At 33.7% G+C, this 22495-nt stretch overlaps 1 protein-coding gene across 2 annotated transcripts in view; it reads left to right on the top strand.

Moving 5' to 3' along the window:
* Positions 1-18995, top strand: part of LOC132707752 (uncharacterized) — a 37689-nt gene extending 18694 nt beyond the window's left edge. For both annotated transcript variants that reach the window (XM_060679691.1, XM_060679692.1), the window contains exon 4: positions 18766-18995. In XM_060679691.1, coding sequence (XP_060535674.1) covers positions 18766-18919 — 154 coding nt within the window. In that variant the 3' untranslated portion in view covers positions 18920-18995. The remainder of the gene's footprint in view (positions 1-18765) is intronic.
* Positions 18996-22495: the final 3500 nt, after the last annotated feature.

The following is a 22495-nucleotide window of genomic DNA, read 5'->3' on the forward strand; positions in this document are numbered from 1 at the left end:
TTAAATCAACTGTTTTAAATTAATAACAATATATAAATTCTGAGGTTTCTCAGAATTTTCTATTTTGATCTTAGGTTTGAGAAAGTGGTTGAATTATTCGCTTTAAAATATTATAATACTAATTCAGATTACTTTTATTTTTAACTGTGTATGCATCTCCGAAAAATTGAAAGGTAAAAAAAACGAAGATATAGATTTTCAATAGATCCATTTTAGATATCTTCGTAATTGCCATCGTGATGTTTTTGTTCGGCAACATCTATTGTTAACTTAAACAATTAAATCCGCAATATGTTAACAATGTGGTTTGTAGAACTCGTTCTACCTAATAATAGACGGTTTCCGAGTAAACGCGGAGTGCAAAAAATGTAACATGTCGTAACATCGTCCGGACTTCCCGACGAAATATTTCAATAGGGATGCGAAGATGACTGGTTCTATTTCGCTTTTTATTATTTTCTATTTTGTTTCGGTCGGGTACCCCTTGGGTAGTTGGGAAGCTTATAAAGTAGCTACAAACGAACGATAGTTAGCAAGCGCATTGTTTTTAACGATGAAACTACTCGTAATTATACAGTGAGAACATAAAGTCCGTCGCCCCTTATCTAACTTTTGAATCGTTTGGTATATAGTTTCGGTTTTTTTTTATGGGTCGTGGGACGCTTTATTTCGATGGTATTTATATGGTTAATTCAAACGTCGATTAATTCATTTTCAAATGGCGGCTAACAATGTTTTAGCATTTAGCATTATTATTAGCAACCAAAGTTGATTGCAACATATTACAAAATTAGTTACCTACTGCGTTACCTAGAAAATAAAAAAAAATTAAACCGAATGTTTTCAAAATAAAAATTTGAATTAGGGATAAAAAGGCCTTAAATACATTTTCTGATAGTGATTTTGATTATTTTAAGAGTACAAAAGGCATATATTAAAAATGTACTGTTAGATGGTAATATATTTTGGAGAAACTTAGATTCTTTCATAACTTCTTCAGTTACTCCGCTTGTGCTAAATTAAACTCGTGATCAAAAGCGTTTATCAAACTTATTGCATAATATACTATTAGCAATTCACAATCTACAGGGTGGGCCGTTTAAGAGGGGCCTATATCTTATCTCGAAATTACAACAATAATAATAATAATAATAATAATAATAATAATAATAATAATAATAATAAATAACCTTTATTATAAAATAGTTTAGCTTTAAATAGCTACTCTACTGAACCGCTAAAGAACTATTTATATAATTAATAAATTGCGCACTATTTATTGAAATAAAAATGGATGAACAACAAATAAAAAATAACTGCAAAATCGGAAGAACACCAAAACTCTACTACACGCTATAGAAAATTCAATTGAAGATAAAGAATTTGATAACTCAATATAATCCCTTGCTAATATAAATTGCGTTGAATGTGAAAGATCTACGAGACAAGGCACTCTGATGATGTGGCATCGTTATTCTGTACTTGTATCTTACATTCACAGAATCGACAGTACTCCTAGGAGTAAGCCGCTCTCTCAGCAAAGGGCATTACAAAAAAAAAAGAAATACGAAAGTTGTTTCTATTAAAATGACCTTTTTTAATTTCCTAATCTCGCGTTTCTATATACAACAAACACCCTATATTTTATTACATTCAAATACAAATTCAACGATATATATATATATATATATATATATATATATATATATATATATATATATATATATATATATATATATATATATATATATATATGAGTATGGGTCTGTGATGCATCGTTTCGAACTTATTAGTGATCATCTTCAGAATTCGGGTTATGTGTAACCATCATTGTTGGTTTGCTTATTAACTTTTCAAACTGTTTTCCATCTATTATTTTTACGAAAATAATGCATTTCTTTAGGCAATGATCAAATTTAAAATATTTTCTTAAAATACGAGGTGTTGCCACGTTTCGCAAAACAATACTTTTCTCAATTTCCTAAAATGAGACATCCTGTATATTATTGGATTTTCGAATGGCCACTTTAAGAGTATATTTCAATTATATAACATGGTACGGGTCTCTGACTTACCGTTTTGGCTTAATTGGCAGAGAAAATTAAAAACGGGGTAAAAGATTTTAATTATTAGATATGAAACTCGGAATGTTGTTAGGAAGTCATATTAGAAACAGAAAATTAAGCTTTGCACAATGTTGCCGAATTTCGCAAATTACTTATTTCTACGTTTAAATGTCTACGTGAAATGATTAAAAAAATTAACATTGTAATATGCATATTTCTTACAAGTAAAATTAATTAAATTAATTTTTCAATATGTTCGCCGTTTTGAAGAATACAAGTATTATATGCTATTTCTAAAGGGCGTAATTCGTGTCATTCAGATAGTGTATTGCCGCGCGAACTCGTTGCTGTACTTCCAAAACTGTTGACGTTTTATCTTTGTAAACCATATATTTCAATGTGCCCCACAAAAAAAATTCCATCGGGGTCAAAACTGGACTTCTCGCTGGCCAGGCGATGGTTCCGTTTTGTCAATTCTACTCTCTGAAATTTTCGTTTAAAAAACGAATGATTGCAGTACTGCGATGATAAGGAACTCCAGCTTGCTGCCAAATTAAATTGGAATGCTCTCTTTGGGGAATATTATTTCGTTCCTTAATAAGTTTAAATAACATCAGGATGTTAAATTTTGTTGGTAAAATATGGGCCCTAAAATTCTGCTTGTTTACTTCAAAAACACATTTTTTATTTTCTGAACTCCAATAATGCATATTTTTAAATAACACCGCAGACGTTGTAAATATTGATTCATCGGTGCAAATTATATTTTGAATTATGTTATCTAAAAACTGCCTGTCCATCATTGCATTGCCAAATTCTAACCAAAACCGTGCGGCTCCTACTTCTTTTCACTAAAACACTGCCATTTGTTCGAAACTGCTGGTATACCTATGGGAAAATTTGGCTCTATATTGTCTGAGAGTAAGAGCCGGACTTTTCTTATTGGCGATGCAACATTTTAATAGGTCAACTTTTTCCTCCTTCGTATACATTATACAAAATAGACTAAAAAAAAAGGCAACTTAATAAAATAAATGGAAAATAGTGGAAGTCCGAAAAAATACGCTTAAAATATTACAATAGCAATAGTAATATTACCACAACAGAGAACTACTATTGTTTTCAAAGCTACAGCGGTGATAAAGTCAAAAAGGTCAAAATTAATAATATCATCAATTTTGTGTTTGTGTCTTTCAACAGGCAGGTTTTTATATATTTTTGAAAGACTATATTATTAAGAATATGAATATTTTTTAAAGATTTTTTTCCATTTAAGTACCTGATTTACAAGATTCTTAAATTCTTAAATAATTGCTAATCAAGCCAAAACGGTAAGTCAGAGACCCGTATACTATGTTATCTAGTTGAAATTTCCATTAAAGCGGTTATTCGAAAATCCAATAATATAGTCTTACTTAACAAAATTGAGAAAAGTATCATTTTGCGAAACGTGGCAAGAAAATATTTAAAATTTGATCATTGCTTAAAGAAAAGCATTATTTTCGTAAAAATAATACATAGAAAAAAGTTTAACAAGTTAATAAGCAACCCAACAATGATAAGTTCGAAACGATGCATCATATATATATATATATATATATATATATATATATATATATATATATATATATATATATATATATATATATATATATATATATATATATATATATATTCTCACGTATTGATTCACGGATGGAAAAATGTGATGACACTATATTCCGGGATATCATCCGTTCGCTCGTTGAACTCCGACTGGAATCCTGCTTCCGACTGGAATCCTGCAGACGTTTCGCCAAAATCTCACTTGGCATCTTCAATGCTCGCGCTCCGAAAACACTTCGAACACTGGGAGGTTATCGGCGGTGCGTGTGGTATTTATACTCTGCGCCGGAGATGGTAACGGTGCTGCTTGTGCGTGGGGGGAGGTGGCTCCGCCCCCTGAATTGTCGCGTTGTTAATTTCGCCCGATCGTAGTTGCGATGTCCCCGTTGGCTGCTGCGCATCGCTCTGCTGTTTGATTATCGTTCTCCACGTGTTGGATAAATGCAGAGCGTCGTCTCTCGTATTGAGGTGTCCGGACTTTTCTATTTCGATGGCCTCTCGTATAATCCTAGTCCTAAAATCAGGAATATTAGCTATTTGTTTGCAAGTGCCGAAATCAATTTTATGGCCTGTCTGATGTTGGTGCTGAAACAAAGCAGATGTTGTTTGTTTGTTTCTTATGGCTAAACGATGTTCCTCGAGCCTGGCTGAAATCCTTCTGTTGGTCTGTCCCACATACGTCAGGCTGCACGATCCGCATGCTACACTGTATACTCCTTGGTTTTCCAGAGTAATTTTTTGTTTTGGGTTTCTTAGTATTGCTCCGATGGTATGGTCAGGTTTGTATGCTGTTGATATGTCGTGTTTCCGTAATATTCGGCCGATTTTGTCAGTAACCCCCTTGATGTATGGCAGGACAGCGATCGATCTTCGTTGGGTCTCGTCCTGCACTCTCTGCTGCGGCTGTTGTTGTTTATTGATTGCCTTGTTGATGGTGCGCCTTTGGTATCCGTTTTGTTGAAGACAGGTACTAATTTTCTTCAGTTCTTTATCTCTGTTCCTCTCGTTTGTGAGCCTGAAGGACCGAGCAATTAATGTATTTGCCACTGCCTGTATCTGTGATGGGTGGTGATGAGATTTAGCGTTCAGATATCTATTAGTGTGTGTTGGTTTTCTATAGACGGTGTGTTCCAAGTGTCCATCTTCGGTCCTTGTGATGTGCACATCTAAAAAGGGCAGACTGTTATCCTCTTCAAGTTCTATTGTAAATTGAATCCTTGGGTGAATGGAATTCAGATGATCTAGGAATTTCAAAAGCTCCTCCTTGCCAAAAGGCCATACAACAAATACGTCATCAACGTATCTTGTCCATAGTTTTGGCTTCAGATTTGCCTTCTCTATTGCTTTCTTTTCGAAGTAAATCATGAAGAGGTTGGCAATCACAGGTGAGAGAGATGATCCCATTGCTGCTCCATCTATTTGTCGGTAAATTTTCCCGTTGTGCATAAAGTAAGCGTTTTTCAGGCAATGTCTTGACAGATCCATTATGTATGGCGGAAGATCTTCGTTTTCTTCTATAAGCAAGAGTGCCTCTTCTACTGGAATACTCGGGTAGAGGGATTTGACATCGAAACTTGCCATAATGTCGTCCTTGTCCATCCTGAGAGAACCTAAAATCTGAGTGAAATGTTCTGAGTTTTTAACATAGGAATCTGCCTTTTCCACTATAGGCTGAAGTGCACTGGCCAGATGTTTTTCCAGCTTGCATAATGGTGAGTTAAAGGCGCTTACGATTGGACGCAGGGGAACCCCGTCCTTATGGATCTTTGGGAGCCCGTAGAATTTTGGGCAACGACTCGATTTTTCCCTCGGAATAAGTTTCTTCTTTGTATCCTTGTTTATTGATGAATCGAGAATTTTGGACTTAGTTGTTTTCTCCAAATATGTCGTGGGATCTCTGGTGACTAGTTTGTATATTGGGTCGTTCAAAATATCCTCCAATTTTGCATTATAATCCGACGTATTCATGACGACAGTGGCATTTCCTTTGTCTGCTGGCATTATTAGAATGTTTTCGTTTTTGTTTAGATTCCTTAAGGCTTGCATTTCTTCTCTGCTTAAGTTTGGTTGCGGTGGTTTTGACTGTCTTAAGACTCTGGCGACATCTTGCCTAATTAACTCCGCATCTTGTTCGTCTATGGTGGAAAGACTTGCTTCGACGTTGGAAACGATCTCTTCGACGGGTACTCTTTTTGGAGCTATTGCGTAGTTAAATCCTTTATTCAGTACGCTGACTTCTGTATCGGAAAGATGGTATGCTGAAATATTATGAACTGTACTGCTTCGGTTTGTGTTTGGCACTTGTCCTGATTTTTTGGAATTTGACTGAAGGATTTCTAATTTCTTCCACAGTTTTTTTGACGTGATGTCCTTGTCTTTCTCAGTGCGCCATGATGTTAATAATTCTATGCGGTCCCACAGCAACTGATGGATCTTGTTGCTCAGTTTCAGGTGGAGTCTGAAAAGTTGTAGCTCAGTCTCACTAATTTCGTACCGGGTCCGCCTGATCTGGTCTTGGAGTAGGGCCTTGCTAGCTTTGTCCAGGATAGCTTGTGTCTTTCTGGTGCGTGTGTGATAAGACAACCTTGTAAATGTTGGCAGCAAGTTCTGGTTGCGGCAGCTTTTAAGAAAATTCAAGTTGCACAGCGAAATAACCCTCCTTTGTCTTAGTTTTTCATAACACTTGGTGGCTGTAAAGGTCTCCTTCCCGTAAAGGTGTATGATATTCTCACGTATTGATTCACGGATGGAAAAATGTGATGACACTATATTCCGGGATATCATCCGTTCGCTCGTTGAACTCCGACTGGAATCCTGCTTCCGACTGGAATCCTGCAGACGTTTCGCCAAAATCTCACTTGGCATCTTCAATGCTCGCGCTCCGAAAACACTTCGAACACTGGGAGGTTATCGGCGGTGCGTGTGGTATTTATACTCTGCGCCGGAGATGGTAACGGTGCTGCTTGTGCGTGGGGGGAGGTGGCTCCGCCCCCTGAATTGTCGCGTTGTTAATTTCGCCCGATCGTAGTTGCGATGTCCCCGTTGGCTGCTGCGCATCGCTCTGCTGTTTGATTATCGTTCCCCACGTGTTGGATAAATGCAGAGCGTCATCTCTCGTATTGAGGTGTCCGGACTTTTCTATTTCGATGGCCTCTCGTATAATCCTAGTCCTAAAATCAGGAATATTAGCTATTTGTTTGCAAGTGCCGAAATCAATTTTATGGCCTGTCTGATGTTGGTGCTGAAACAAAGCAGATGTTGTTTGTTTGTTTCTTATGGCTAAACGATGTTCCTCGAGCCTGGCTGAAATCCTTCTGTTGGTCTGTCCCACATACGTCAGGCTGCACGATCCGCATGCTACACTGTATACTCCTTGGTTTTCCAGAGTAATTTTTTGTTTTGGGTTTCTTAGTATTGCTCCGATGGTATGGTCAGGTTTGTATGCTGTTGATATGTCGTGTTTCCGTAATATTCGGCCGATTTTGTCAGTAACCCCCTTGATGTATGGCAGGACAGCGATCGATCTTCGTTGGGTCTCGTCCTGCACTCTCTGCTGCGGCTGTTGTTGTTGTATTGATTGCCTTGTTGATGGTGCGCCTTTGGTATCCGTTTTGTTGAAGACAGGTACTAATTTTCTTCAGTTCTTTATCTCTGTTCCTCTCGTTTGTGAGCCTGAAGGACCGAGCAATTAATGTATTTGCCACTGCCTGTATCTGTGATGGGTGGTGATGAGATTTAGCGTTCAGATATCTATTAGTGTGTGTTGGTTTTCTATAGACGGTGTGTTCCAAGTGTCCATCTTCGGTCCTTGTGATGTGCACATCTAAAAAGGGCAGACTGTTATCCTCTTCAAGTTCTATTGTAAATTGAATCCTTGGGTGAATGGAATTCAGATGATCTAGGAATTTCAAAAGCTCCTCCTTGCCAAAAGGCCATACAACAAATACGTCATCAACGTATCTTGTCCATAGTTTTGGCTTCAGATTTGCCTTCTCTATTGCTTTCTTTTCGAAGTAAATCATGAAGAGGTTGGCAATCACAGGTGAGAGAGATGATCCCATTGCTGCTCCATCTATTTGTCGGTAAATTTTCCCGTTGTGCATAAAGTAAGCGTTTTTCAGGCAATGTCTTGACAGATCCATTATGTATGGCGGAAGATCTTCGTTTTCTTCTATAAGCAAGAGTGCCTCTTCTACTGGAATACTCGGGTAGAGGGATTTGACATCGAAACTTGCCATAATGTCGTCCTTGTCCATCCTGAGAGAACCTAAAATCTGAGTGAAATGTTCTGAGTTTTTAACATAGGAATCTGCCTTTTCCACTATAGGCTGAAGTGCACTGGCCAGATGTTTTTCCAGCTTGCATAATGGTGAGTTAAAGGCGCTTACGATTGGACGCAGGGGAACCCCGTCCTTATGGATCTTTGGGAGCCCGTAGAATTTTGGGCAACGACTCGATTTTTCCCTCGGAATAAGTTTCTTCTTTGTATCCTCGTTTATTGATGAATCGAGAATTTTGGACTTAGTTGTTTTCTCCAAATATGTCGTGGGATCTCTGGTGACTAGTTTGTATATTGGGTCGTTCAAAATATCCTCCAATTTTGCATTATAATCCGACGTATTCATGACGACAGTGGCATTTCCTTTGTCTGCTGGCATTATTAGAATGTTTTCGTTTTTGTTTAGATTCCTTAAGGCTTGCATTTCTTCTCTGCTTAAGTTTGGTTGCGGTTGATTTTAGGACTAGGATTATACGAGAGGCCATCGAAATAGAAAAGTCCGGACACCTCAATACGAGAGACGACGCTCTGCATTTATCCAACACGTGGAGAACGATAATCAAACAGCAGAGCGATGCGCAGCAGCCAGGGGACATCGCAACTACGATCGGGCGAAATTAACAACGCGACAATTCAGGGGGCGGAGCCACCTCCCCCCACGCACAAGCAGCACCGTTACCATCTCCGGCGCAGAGTATAAATACCACACGCACCGCCGATAACCTCCCAGTGTTCGAAGTGTTTTCGGAGCGCGAGCATTGAAGATGCCAAGTGAGATTTTGGCGAAACGTCTGCAGGATTCCAGTCGGAAGCAGGATTCCAGTCGGAGTTCAACGAGCGAACGGATGATATCCCGGAATATAGTGTCATCATATATATATATATATATATATATATATATATATATATATATATATATATATATATATATATATATATATATATATATATATATATATATATATATATATATATATATATATATATATATATATATATATATATATATATATATATATATATATATATATATATATATATATATATATATATATATATATATATATATATATATATATATATATATATATATATATCGTCTTTGAAAGGACTGTCCAAAAATTCAATAAAATATAGGGTATTCTATTTAAAGAAAATTGGCGATTAGGAAAATTAGAAAAAGTAAGGTTATTTTAATAGAAACAAATTTTGCATTTAAATTTTTTTGAACTGAGGTGGCTTTTACTTGATGAAAATCCATTTATCAAAATAAATAGGAACTTTTAGTTCTTATTTATTTTGTTAATTTTTTTTTACCCGCGTAGGATTTGAGATTAAGTATAGGCCCCTCTTAAACGAGCCACCCTGTACAGCTAATTTTATGAAAAACGGATATCACATTTTGGTAAAACAAAGTTTATTTTGACGTCCAATATGAGATCTAAAGGTAGGTTGATGCAAACATTTTGAGTAATAGAAATTACTACTCCCTTTTTTAAGAGTTGAGTGTGTATATCAAATGGTTCAGTTTTGCTGTTGCTTCAAATGTTTTAGCGAAAGGCGTAAGAGCGCGTATTTCTCTTGCACTTCATAACTACTAGAAAATTATATCCATCCCTCACAATAAAATGTATTATTAAATCTATTTTAATTACCAAAAACTCGTGCATTAATCAGCCTTTACTGTTTGTTTGAACATGAAATTATTGTAAGCATTAAGAATCATCCTCGTTGGTAAAGTTGTGAAGATATCTTGCAAAAAATGCATATTATGCTTATATTATATAGGTATTAGAGTATTCAATATTTTGTTCAATTTTATTGTTTATCGTGGGTTGTTTTCGTAAGTTTTATCATTAAAAACTTCTAAACACAACTTTTATTAATTCTAAAAATAAAAAGACAATTTTTAACTTTTAAATAAACAACTTTAAAAAAGATGGTTGATCACAGCTTGAAGTCTTCGGCTCATGGTCATGAAAGTTATGAAGTTTTCTTCAAACGACAATTCTTCCTGAATACCTTACCATCGATAGTCGCTGTTTTAAGACATAAAATTTCTTCGATACGGCCGTTTCACCACTATCCCCCCTATGTTTTCGATAGGGCTGATGTCAGGATTGTGACTTGGCCATGGCAAGATTTCAATTTTGGCATTTTGAAGCCATGGTGTAACGATTTTTGCAATGCGATAGAAAAAATATAATTATTTTCCGGGTAAAGCTGTTCCACACTGGGCACCATAATCTATATTTTGGCATAAGTTTGACTAACAAATCTCAATCCACCATTCCCATTTCTCTGAATGAAATCCATCCCCATAAATTTATACAGAAATAAGCTGCAGCTCTGTATCTGTCGACAAATCGAGGGTTAAAATGCTGGTTGTCTGGTCTGTATACTTTAATTTTATACTTTTTGGAACACTCGAAGATCTTTTCATCGGATAATATGATTCTATCTCAAAACTGCTGTTCTTGCACTTAATAGTTAAGAACAAAAATAAAACGTGCTCGCCTCTGTGCCACAGTCTGGCACTTGAGAAGCGATGCCTTAATTCTTCAGCAAACTGTGGCTTTACTGGCTGGAAATGAAGACAGAATTCTTGTGTTCTTCGCCTTTTGGAAAGGGTCATCTTCGACTATCCGAAAAAACGTATGATCTTCCTGACTGAACTTACTGTTTGTCTGCCAGATCCCTTTTTCCTGTCAAACGTTTTTTCTTGTCTATTTTTATTAATGGAAAAAAAGATTGTTCTGCTTACAGTAATGTTGAACTACTACTAACCTGGTCACAGTTATTGCTTTTAACTCTCTGCTCGTATGTGGAGCCATTTTAGGCTTTGCATGCAAACGACACTGCTTAAAACTTTGAAAAAAGTGCTTTAAGAGTCGTATCAGTTTTTTTTTTATGAAACCAGCCACACAGAAACAAACTTAAATGCAAAACAATGCAAAACGTATGGGGGTTTTTATCTATTATCTTTTTGTAATTATAGTTATATATACATTCATATATATATATATATATATATATATATATATATATATATATATATATATATATATATATATATATATATATATATATATATATATATATATATATATATATATATATATATATATATATATATATATATATATATATATATATATATATATATATGTATATATTCTTAAGAAATGGTTCTTGGGTTTTTTTGATCCTTTTTTAGTGAAATTAAAATAAGTTTCCGTTACTTGTGAAACATTTTATTTTTTGTGACGTTTCGGCCTTCAAGACCTTCTTCAGACATTTAATTTTAACCTACAAAAATGTATTTTTAAATAAAATTATTTATAGTATTGTTTTCCTGGTCATAATTAAAACATAGATAAAAATTTGTATAGGAGTCAGCATTGAAATGATTAAAAATTACTAGTGCAAGTCAATAGAATAAACAAAGTGATTAAAAATTGTATAAAAATAGATGCACAACAATAAAACATACATAATTTTTTATATTACGATTACATACATACCTTAAGCCAAAAATCAACGGTTCACTATATAGTTGTTTGGTAATTTACAGTTTTACAACATTCACAACAGACATATCGAATATGTAAATCGACAAGCCACATTGATAAGACGACGAACCAAAACAATAATGCGAAGCCCGGATGTACGTTTCTTCACGGTAGGACAACGGAGTTTTTTTTTTTTTCTAAAGCTTTTTTTTTTGTTTGTGTGAGATTCACGGGTTAATGTGTCTCTTTATTTAATTAAGTTGTGAAAAATTTTGCTGAGATTTTTTGTGTCAGTCTTAGAGTTTATGGCGTTTGGATTTTTTTGGATCTCAATCATTTCATAAAATTCCCGTCTTTTTGTGTGCCTTTCGGAGCATAAAATTTTCACACTTTGAAAGTCAAACGAGTGCTGATTCTCCCTGAAATGGCTCGAAAGAGCAGTGTTATTTTTTTTTTAAGTATTGACTAGTTTGTCCGATGTAGACACCGTTACAATTTTGGCACGGTATTTGGTACACCACGTGGCTTTTTTTCTCGTCAAGGATTTTTGATTTTAATTTACTAAAGTTTTGTTCTAATAGGTTATAACCTTTGTGTGCCACAGTAATGTCGTGTTGTTTGAACACATTGCACAAATTTTCCGATAGCCCTGGAACGTACGGTAATGGGAGATATTGTTTTTGAGTATTTTTCTTCTCGGATTTGTTACCAGCATTTTGATTGTAAAATTTATGTATCCGTTTATTGAAAATTTTATTTATTAATACATCCGGGTAACAGTTTAATTTTAGGGCTTGTTTTGCTTTTTTAATAGCTTGCTGTCTGTACTCAGGATCGGACAGTTTAATAGCTCAGTCGGCTAAACCTATTATTACGGATTTTTTTTTGGGTGATGGAATGTTGGGAGTTGAAACTTACATACCTAGATGACCAAGTATCTTTGGTGTACCACTTGGTTTTGATCTGGTCTTTGCTGTGGTATAGAGTCAGGTCTAGAAAGTTAATGACGTTATTTTTTTCGATCTCTATTAAAAATTGAAGTTTGTCGTTGTATGAATTAAAATTCTCTAGAATATCATCGATTTCAGTTTTTGGGACAGCACTTACGCAGTCATCGACATAACGATAAAATAGGGGGATATGAAGATTTATATTTTTTAGTACGGATTCTTCCAAATCTTCCATTACTAACTGTGCAATAACACTGGAAATCGATGCTCCCATTGCACAACCATCGACCTGCCTGTAATATTTGTCATTGAATAAGAAATAGGTTGATGTTAATGTTAATTCTACAGCTTCAAGAAAGTGATTTAACGGAATGTCTGTGAAATGTTTAATTTTTGGCCATTTTTTCTTTATTATATCTTTAGCTGAAGGGATGGGAATATTTGTGTATAGAGAAATGACATCTAACGAGATCAAAACATAGTTTTCAGGTTTCTGACATTTTTTATCTTGTCTTTAAAATCGAAAGAGTTTTTGATGTAATATTGATTTTGATTTATAACGTTTTGTAGTATATTTTTAAGGAATTTTGATAATTTTTCACAAGGGGATTGAATGCACAAACAACGTCACAAAAAATAAAATGTTTCACAAGTAACGGAAACTTATTTTAATTTCACTAAAAAAGGACCAAAAAAAACCCAAGAACCATTTCTTAAGAATATATAAAATCAAAAGGATCCAAGAACTCACAAACTAGAAATATATATATATATATATATATATATATATATATATATATATATATATATATATATATGATGACACTATATTCCGGGATATCATCCGTTCGCTCGTTGAACTCCGACTGGAATCCTGCATCCGACTGGAATCCTGCAAATCCTGCATCCGACTGGAATCCTGCAGACGTTTCGCCAAAATCTCACTTGGCATCTTCAATGCTCGCGCTCCGAAAACACTTCGAACACTGTGTTCGAAGTGTTTTCGGAGCGCGAGCATTGAAGATGCCAAGTGAGATTTTGGCGAAACGTCTGCAGGATTCCAGTCGGATGCAGGATTTGCAGGATTCCAGTCGGAGTTCAACGAGCGAACGGATGATATCCCGGAATATAGTGTCATCATATTTTTCCATCCGTGAATCAATACGTGAGAATATATATATATATATATATATATATATATATATATATATATATATATATATATATATATATATATATATATATATATATATATATATATATATATATATATATATATATATATATATATATATATATATATATATATATATATATATATATATATATATATATATATATATATAAGAACGGCATCTTGGTCTTGAAATGTTCATGGAGGTCTAGGGAAGGTTTAAAAGGTTTAAAAGACAATCCACCAATCCAATCCAATCCAATCCAATCTGTAGTCGTGAAGGTAAGAGGACAAAATATTTAGAGGCCAGCACGAAGTCTGTCGAGTCAACTAGTTTTTCAACTAATTTTTCTTCCTAATTTCAATAATATAAAGATTGCCTATATTCACGTTTAAATTTTGGATGAAATTTCTTAAATAAAGTCTGCATAGCTATGGATTGATTCCGCTAATACTTATTTATTAGCAAATTTATGTTAAATGGATGTCAATTTTCATATGTATAAATCAATTTTAAAAAATGGCCGATAAAAATAAATTTAATAAGTACTTAACACTCATAAAAAGTCACATCCTTACCGTTATAAATTTGCAAATAAATGAATGAATGAATCTGCATAGCCGTGGATCCCGTTAATATTCATTTATTTGCAAATATATATGACATGGGGGATTTTTTATTTGTATTAAGTACTTATAAAATTAATTTTTATAGATCATGTTCGAAAAGTAATTATAATATAATTTAATAATTTAATATAATAATTTAATAAATAAATTTATATTACATTTTATTTAAGTTTCAGTAATTTCACTCAAAATTTAAACGTGAATATTAAAAAAAACAGCTAAATATATATAGGCAAACATTATATTCTTGAAATTAGGAGGAAAAATTTTTATCAAATAAATTAAAATATACTTGGTGCTATATTTAAAACTATGCAAGTTATGTCAAATTTGATAGATTTGCAACTAATTCTTTTCTATTTTATAATTACCAAACGATAATATATAAAAAAAGTCTACATCATTTGGATTTAAGTCTCTTTCTAATTCTTCAAGATTAGGCTGTAGGGATTGTGCAAAATATAAACCCTATAACTCACCTAATTAATGTCTAAAATTTTATTGGAAGTCGCCAATTTGTTCCTTTAGTTTAAGTTTAATTATTTTGTATTCTGTTATTATGTTCCGTCTATTACATCAAAATAACGGTGTGTTTCTTAAACAATCTAAAATATTAAAAATTAATATTAGCAGATACTAACAACCATATATGGTCGAAAACGGCTCAACAAGGGCATTATTTTAAGACCCTTCCACGAGTTACATAGAATAAGACAGTTCAGTTGTGGAGAAACGGAGAACTTTGAAAAAAATCTGAGCGCGCCGCTGCATTTTACTCAAGAAAGTACTCATCAACAGCAGCCGAATAGAAATTTTCGTTAATAAAAAAGTTACCAGAAATTTAGTAACAATTTCGGTTCTCTCTTCAGTACCGTTTATAAGTCGAAAACGAAAAATGACATCGATGTTGGGATTTCACTGAACTTCGTCAATTTCTATAAAGTTTTTTTTTTACAATTGTCAAAATTATCGCCTTGACATGATCATAATTAAATTTAAAAATTTAAGAAGGATTTTAAATCGGGATTTAGTTTTGTCCGTTGCCCGCCACTGTCGTTACACGATCTTCGCTCCATCCCACAAAAGTTTAATGGCGATGGAGTCAGCAGTATTCGCGGAGTATCGTCGACTTCACTACACTTTCAAGCAGCCGACTTTTTTGCAACGCAATACGAAAGTAAAGCAGAATAACGCAAAATGTTAACTATATTCACCCCAACAAAAATGTAGTACGTATCGCGGCAGAAAGAATTTATACGGGGTGTGATTGAAATCACGCAATATAGTCTATTGGGTTTTTCTGGTTCCGACTCAGATGTCGGATTCATATTTTGTTCGGTTCAATTCGGATTAGAAAACGGCCCTTCCGGTTTCCACTAGTCCATTGTCCCTCAACCCCAAACCCGTGACTTATGTACCGAAAACGCTCAAAGTAATTGAGTGTTTTAGATTAGGGTGTAAAAAATATATTTAGTCCATTACTTTATCCAACACATGCTTATCACCAACACCTATTAGCTAATAAAAAGCTGTATCTGTAGCTTTTTCCAGTTTCCTATTAACCAAAATCAGGTAGTTTTGCAGAAATCTGAAAAATACGTCCATCAAAAAATGCTCGTCCAAGATGTCAATCTTATTATTATTTTTCTACTGTATTTCAGTACAGGAATATGTAATACATTCCGATTTGACTAACAATGCCCGTTTGAAAAATTTGGACTTATGAAAAGTGATAAGATAGCTCCTTCAAATTTTATTTATTTGTAAGCCATATTTATCAACAGTATGGAAATAATTATTTAAAAATTTTAATAATTTAAATTTTTGAGAATTTTTAGCAGTCAAGTTTATTGTATTTTGCAGAATTTTTGCCTAAATTTAAAATTACAGCTTTCTACGAGTTCAAACATGATGGTAATAAATATTTATGTTATACAAAAGTAACCAGAAAGCGATGGCGGGCAGGCAAGGGTGTGCCATTCAAAATATCAATTTCAAGATCAGAGTCGCTTATGTCTTCTTCCTTTTCTTCTTCTGGAGGACCGATGGTTACTGCTAATTTTTCATAAAGTAACCTGCCAACTTTCAGTATTCTATTAAATCATACACTTCATTAAATGACGTGAAAAACGAAATAACAAAACGAGACGATTGCATGGAATAAGGAATTTCATGATCCGGTGCCCTCGTCAACTAACGATGAAAGATCTGAAAGGTGCTTGAACCGAATACGGCTGAAGCAAAACAGACTAACAGATTCTCGAGCTTTAAAGCAGACACTTTCAGATGAAGGAAACATGTGCGGGCGACGGACATTATAGGCACCATATGGCATGCGCCTTTTGAAAGACCCTGATTCGATTATTCGTTCATTTGGTGGACGTACTGCACTAAAACTGATTTCTTATATGGAAAAACCGAATGCAGGTTTACAGGGATTCATAGTGCTTTACGTAACAAGTTCCGAAAAAGCTATTTTACTGGATTACTAGGGAAATTTTTGCGATGCCTGCAAGTCCAGTAAAAAAAGTAAAAAAAAAATGACGGCGAGTCCATTTATATACTTTTTTTTAAATCGGCTTAGTCTTCTACTATTGACAATTTTTCATCAAACTTAAGCTTTAAAGTTTCAATTAATTTATTTCCTTACCATGGAAGCCACCAACTCACACTATCCCGGGTAGCAGAGAATCATAAAAAGAATTAATTAACTAATGTCTCAGACGAATGAAATGACATCTTTTTTAAGTCAATTGTCATTTAAGTGAAATCTTTTTTACTTCAACTTAAAGTCAATTTTTGGTCTTTACAGCTGAAAAATATGACGATTTTGCAATTGCTTTTTTCTTTTTGCAGCGGGGAAAATCGAAAGTAAATCACACAGAAACTGCCGCTTTAAATTACATAGTATATCTTTTTTGCGGTTACGGAAAATGCAGAATTATATGTAACGAATAAAGATGAGCCTTTCTTTTAAAAAGAGTAAAAACAGAAATGCAGGGTCTTTCGTTTGATTTTCTCACGAAAATTAATATTTTTGATTTTGACTCACCCTGTATAAACGGTTCGAACTAACATCAAGATAAGAATAGGATAAATGACTGTACCACTTTAAAAGAATTGTTGGCATAATAAAACAGCTGTCCGAAACAGTGTCAAAAATAAAGGGAATTAAACACAGAGCATTTTTGACTAAAAAACGGCCATAAATCTGAAGACACTGAGTATAACAACCTTATTTGGGTTATTGAGTATAAAAAGGAAGTTCAGAAATATAAATTTAATTTCCCACATATTTATGATTCACCCTGTATATTTAAAAATAATTTTAAATTGTTTCTTTTAGTCTCGTATATAACATTTTTCTCTAAAACTAAAAATAAATTAAATATACTTTTACAAACTATTTGGACACCCTTTAGATATATTCTCCTACCTCATGGTTTTCAATACAATAATTTGATAATAGTTTAAATTAATTATTAAGGTTAAAGTCCATATCTGGAATTAATCAAGTCATTTTATGATGACATTCAGAGTTCATTTTCGTGATGTTAATAATTTGAGGTGTTTTTCGGAGCACTTATGATTCGAAAATGACGTCACTTCGCTCTGCTACCTGGGATAATATTTTAGGCAACAAGTAGGCCGCATTTGAGCCACGAGTTTATTTGGCACGAGCGGAACGAGTGTTTAATAAACGAGAAAGAACTATATATACTGAATATTTCCCCAGTATACTATTAGCTAAACTATAAACTATTTGGACAACTTAAGACTACCAAATTCTAGTTTTGAAGGCATTTTTTTAAACCTTGGAAGAACAGAAAAAATACTGGAAAAAGAAAGGAAAAAACATTAATAATTCTGGATTTGGTCCCTAGTAAATAGATAATAATTCCTTGATTACATTACTAATTTCCCCCGTAAATACACAGATACAAAAAACTAAAAAAGAATCATAATGGATAAATGGATCGAATTAATAAATTTGAATTTATTAGTTGTTCACCAAATCTATTATACCATGGATTTCATATCTAGTTAATTCAGTTTTAATAAATGTTTTTAATCTGATTTTAAATAATGAAAGTGTGCTAGTCTATTTCTGTCCTATCGTTTTAGATACCTTAGGTTTGACACTGGCTTGGTTCATTCTGTTTCTGATTTAAAAAAAAAGATCAATATTAATTTCTTTAAAAGCCGGTCACAAGGTAGATTTTAGCGTGACGACAAACATATCCATAGCTGGAAGAATTTTATACGTCTTTAAATTATATTTTTGATTCATTTGACTAGAATTGGAAACAATGAACACGAGTAGAACAGTGTCCACTCGCACGGGTTTCTAGTATTAATGCCCATGCTACTATTTTTTTTAATATGCAGTACGGTTTATACACTATTTTATTGTTGTTTATTATGTTTATTGTATTGTTATTTTAAGTATAGAGAATTGATAGATACTAAACATCAACAATTTAAATGATTTAGCTGCGCATCTTTCTTCGTTTTATTTCCATCGCCTAATTCGTTATGTAATTTTCAGGCCCGTACTATTTTCACGATTCGGCGAGTCAGAGGGCACCGGAGTTCACGTATCCGGCCAAGCTCAAGGTCAAAGAGGCGCCTTTTCCTCAAGTTCATCGTCGATCGACGATAAGGGGAAAATCAAGTACTCCGTTCAATCGGGCAAATATTAATTTTTTTGATTCCAATTATTTTTTACTAAAAAATGTGATACGAGTAAGATAAATGTAATATAGTTTATTTGGACAACATCGAGCCTTATTCAGTTACCCCCACTCCATTCAAACGATCAAATTTTTTAAAACATCTACCAAGTGAAACAAGATTGCTTTCGAAAAATCGTCGCTGGGCGGGGCAAGTTCGGGGCGAATAGGGCGGAGTAGCTTTTTATTTAAAACAGAAGCCGCTTCGCGGTTTCTTGTCAAAGAGGAACGCATTGTTTTTCTATCATGCTCCGGCGGACCACTATGGAACTTTCGCAAAATCGATGTAATTTAATTCTGCATGCACCCTGTATAAAGTGCCCTTTATATCTCGTCGAACTTCAGCAAACATCGGTAAATATTAAAATTTGCACAAACAATATGCGTTGTCGAATGATATTTTTTCAAATATCTCGCGCCCTGTATAATTGACGAAACCCGAAACTCTCTCTCGATACAGTTTACAATAGGTACTGTTCAAATAAAATAACGGTTTTTCATTTATCGCCAATAATTTATCCACAAAAACGAAAATTTTTAGGTTCTTTTAGATTTTTTGCCCATAAACGACACACCCTGTATACGATTCAAACAATGTTCGAAGTAGAGGATAGAGTCCTGGATCTTGCACGTTTCCTGGTTCAAGAATTTTTTGAAAATAATAAATGGTTTTCGAGAAAATAAGTTTTTTCTGAACCCATGCAGTGCGCCGTAATAATCAATGACGTTATCGCGTCTTGACAGCCCCCGAAATAACGATTTCAATATGTATTTTTTGGAATATCCCGAACAGCGTATGTGATAGGCGAAAACCGCAAATACAAAAAATGTAGCTATTGATGCGGCCTATGACACTGTTTGAACCAATTAGCCATATTTTTTACGATTTTTGATTTGCTACTAATAATTTTCTCTGGAAAAGTACAATTTTCTAGGTCTTTTAGATTTTTGCCTATAATTTGAAAACATATTTTTCTGAAAGCTAAATTTATCAAAATTTTTAAAAAATACTTGGTAAAATTTGATTGCACCCAATCTTTACCGTTCAAATGTGGACAAGGACTTTTACTTCTCTGCTAAATTTGAAGTTGATATCTGCAAATTTAGGACACTTAACACATTCCTCATTTAGCACGGAATATCTGGAACACCCTGTAAGACGAAAATCTTAAATACAAATGTTTTTGCTGTCTATGCGGGCTATATGGCAATATAAAACAAAGTGAGCTCTGAATAGTCTTTCAATTATAACCAATTTTCAATAATAGGGGGACCAATTTTTCAGTTTTTTTGAATTTGCGGCGCACACTGTATATTTTTGAAAAATTATCAAGAATAAAAATTTATGGAGCCGTCTCTTAAACGGTTTTTGAAAAATGATGTTTTTGTAGGCAAATTTTAATTTTTAGCTCCCACGGCTCGGAAGTTATTCAGGAAAAACCTAAACACGAGAACGGAGAACGGACAGACATATTTTTCTTTTTCAACGGTGATCATTTCTGTACCAATTGCGATCCCATAGGACCTACCGTTATAGAGATATTAAATGTTTATACGAGCATAGATACTCGATTTCATCGATTTTCGAAAGTAACAAGCAAGTGGGAACATTATAACTAAGAAGCGGACAAAATGCAAAATGCCCAGTGTTTGTTAAAATGCCAAAAACTAACTTCCATATGTGGGATGGCACCAATTTGTTTTGTACAGCTTGTTCTGTATATCATGCAACAAGTGTGGTAAAGGGCGAGTGACTTAAAATGTTTACCGAACGTGTTGCATACTATACTTTTTTACTTCACTGTAAAATGTAAACTGCAATATTTATGTTTTAGATTTTATGTTTTGTGGGTATCTATGAATAAAAATCTTTCATTACGAACCAGGTCTAAGGTATAGGTGGTAAAAAAATATATGATTTCAGAATCAAATGGTCCTGGCTTTACTTCAAATAACATTAATGTTCATAAATTTTCATATAACCAAAATGCATATTTGCATTTTGTGTTTATTTCGATATATTCTGAAAATTTTTTGCACATATTTATTATATTATATTTCTTTGCATTTCTGGCTTCAGGAAATTATTATACGTAGAACCATTTTTTCAATATTCTTTGTTTTTATTTAATTTTTGAAAATTGTATCTAGACGGCCATAGGCACAATATACAAGGTGGTGTGAATTATAATTGAGAAATAGCATATTCGACAGATAAAAGTAAGTAAAGAAGTTCATACAAACTTATGTCCTAAAATGCTTCATTTCCTATATACAAGGCATTAAAACATTACGAAAAGAATCGTTTTTTTTTTCATTTATGAAAAATGTCCTCTAGATTTTGCTTTCAAATTAATTGGTATTAAGTTATTATTATAATTTCTAGAATTGTTATGTAAATAAAATTTTCCCGAAAACGGGCAGTTTTAGCAAAAGAACCGAAGAGATAATTTTTGTATAGGATTGATTGGGGTATCAAAATTGATTAACAAAATTGTGATCCACCACTTTTTTACGAATTAAATGAATTAAAACGTTGCACGAACGTAACTGCTTAAACAAGCACAGGTTTATCGATGCCAAAAGTTTGTTTTGTGTCTCGAAAACAACGTAACTTCTAAATTCATTTCATGCGAGAAGGAAAAGACCAGATCTGCAAAATATATTTTTATAAAAATAAAATATTTCGTAGGAGGCTTTGCTTCTGTGCGTTAGTTAAAAATTCGGATCTTGTGTAGAGTTTCACTTGGTCTCGAGAAATATATTATGAAGCCACCCAAATTTCAGATAACTGCACTTTCTTGTGTTACCTGTTATATTCCGTTCCTTTGCGCCTTAATCTCCGAAGAAAAACAATCTTCCAACCACTTTTCAATGTGTTATTACTCTGTAAATTTTCTACTGTCAATTTATGTGACGCAGCGTCAATAGCATCAAAGATGGACGTGTATGGACGCCTTTGCTAGAGTAATAATTCATATACACATAAAGTTATGATGTACATATATATTTCTATAAGAAAATATAAGACCCTACATACGTTCACGGAGGTGGATTGAAATTTTAGAAGTTTCTATTTATAACGAACGTGAATCTCTTGCTCGTTTGACGGCTAAAACGAAAGTAGTTTCGCAAAAACGAAAAATAAATTTTCAGTTTTCCCTTTTCCGTGAAGTTTCTCCATTATAATTCGGACCACCCAGTACATTAATTAAACTTTTTCTTAAAACAAGCTTCCAACCATTTTTCAACATATATGTAAATCTTCTAAATTCATTTCATGCGTCACTTGATGTGACGTCATTCTCCACTAGCGTCAAAAAACGGACGTGTGTGGACACCCTTACTACATCAATAATTCGTATATACTTAATAGTATGATGTACGTGTAACATTTGTATATATATTACCCTACATACGTTCATGTAGGTAAATTGAAAATTTGGGAGTTTCTATTTATAAAGAACGTGAATACAGTGGCGCAGTCAAAATTAAAAACAAAAATTGCTTAGGAAAGTCAGGCTCGTATGACGGCGGAAAAGTAGT

Source organism: Cylas formicarius, unplaced genomic scaffold (genome assembly GCF_029955315.1).
Source record: "Cylas formicarius isolate icCylForm1 unplaced genomic scaffold, icCylForm1.1 PGA_scaffold_9__14_contigs__length_23061073, whole genome shotgun sequence".
Lineage (NCBI taxonomy): Eukaryota > Metazoa > Arthropoda > Insecta > Coleoptera > Brentidae > Cylas > Cylas formicarius.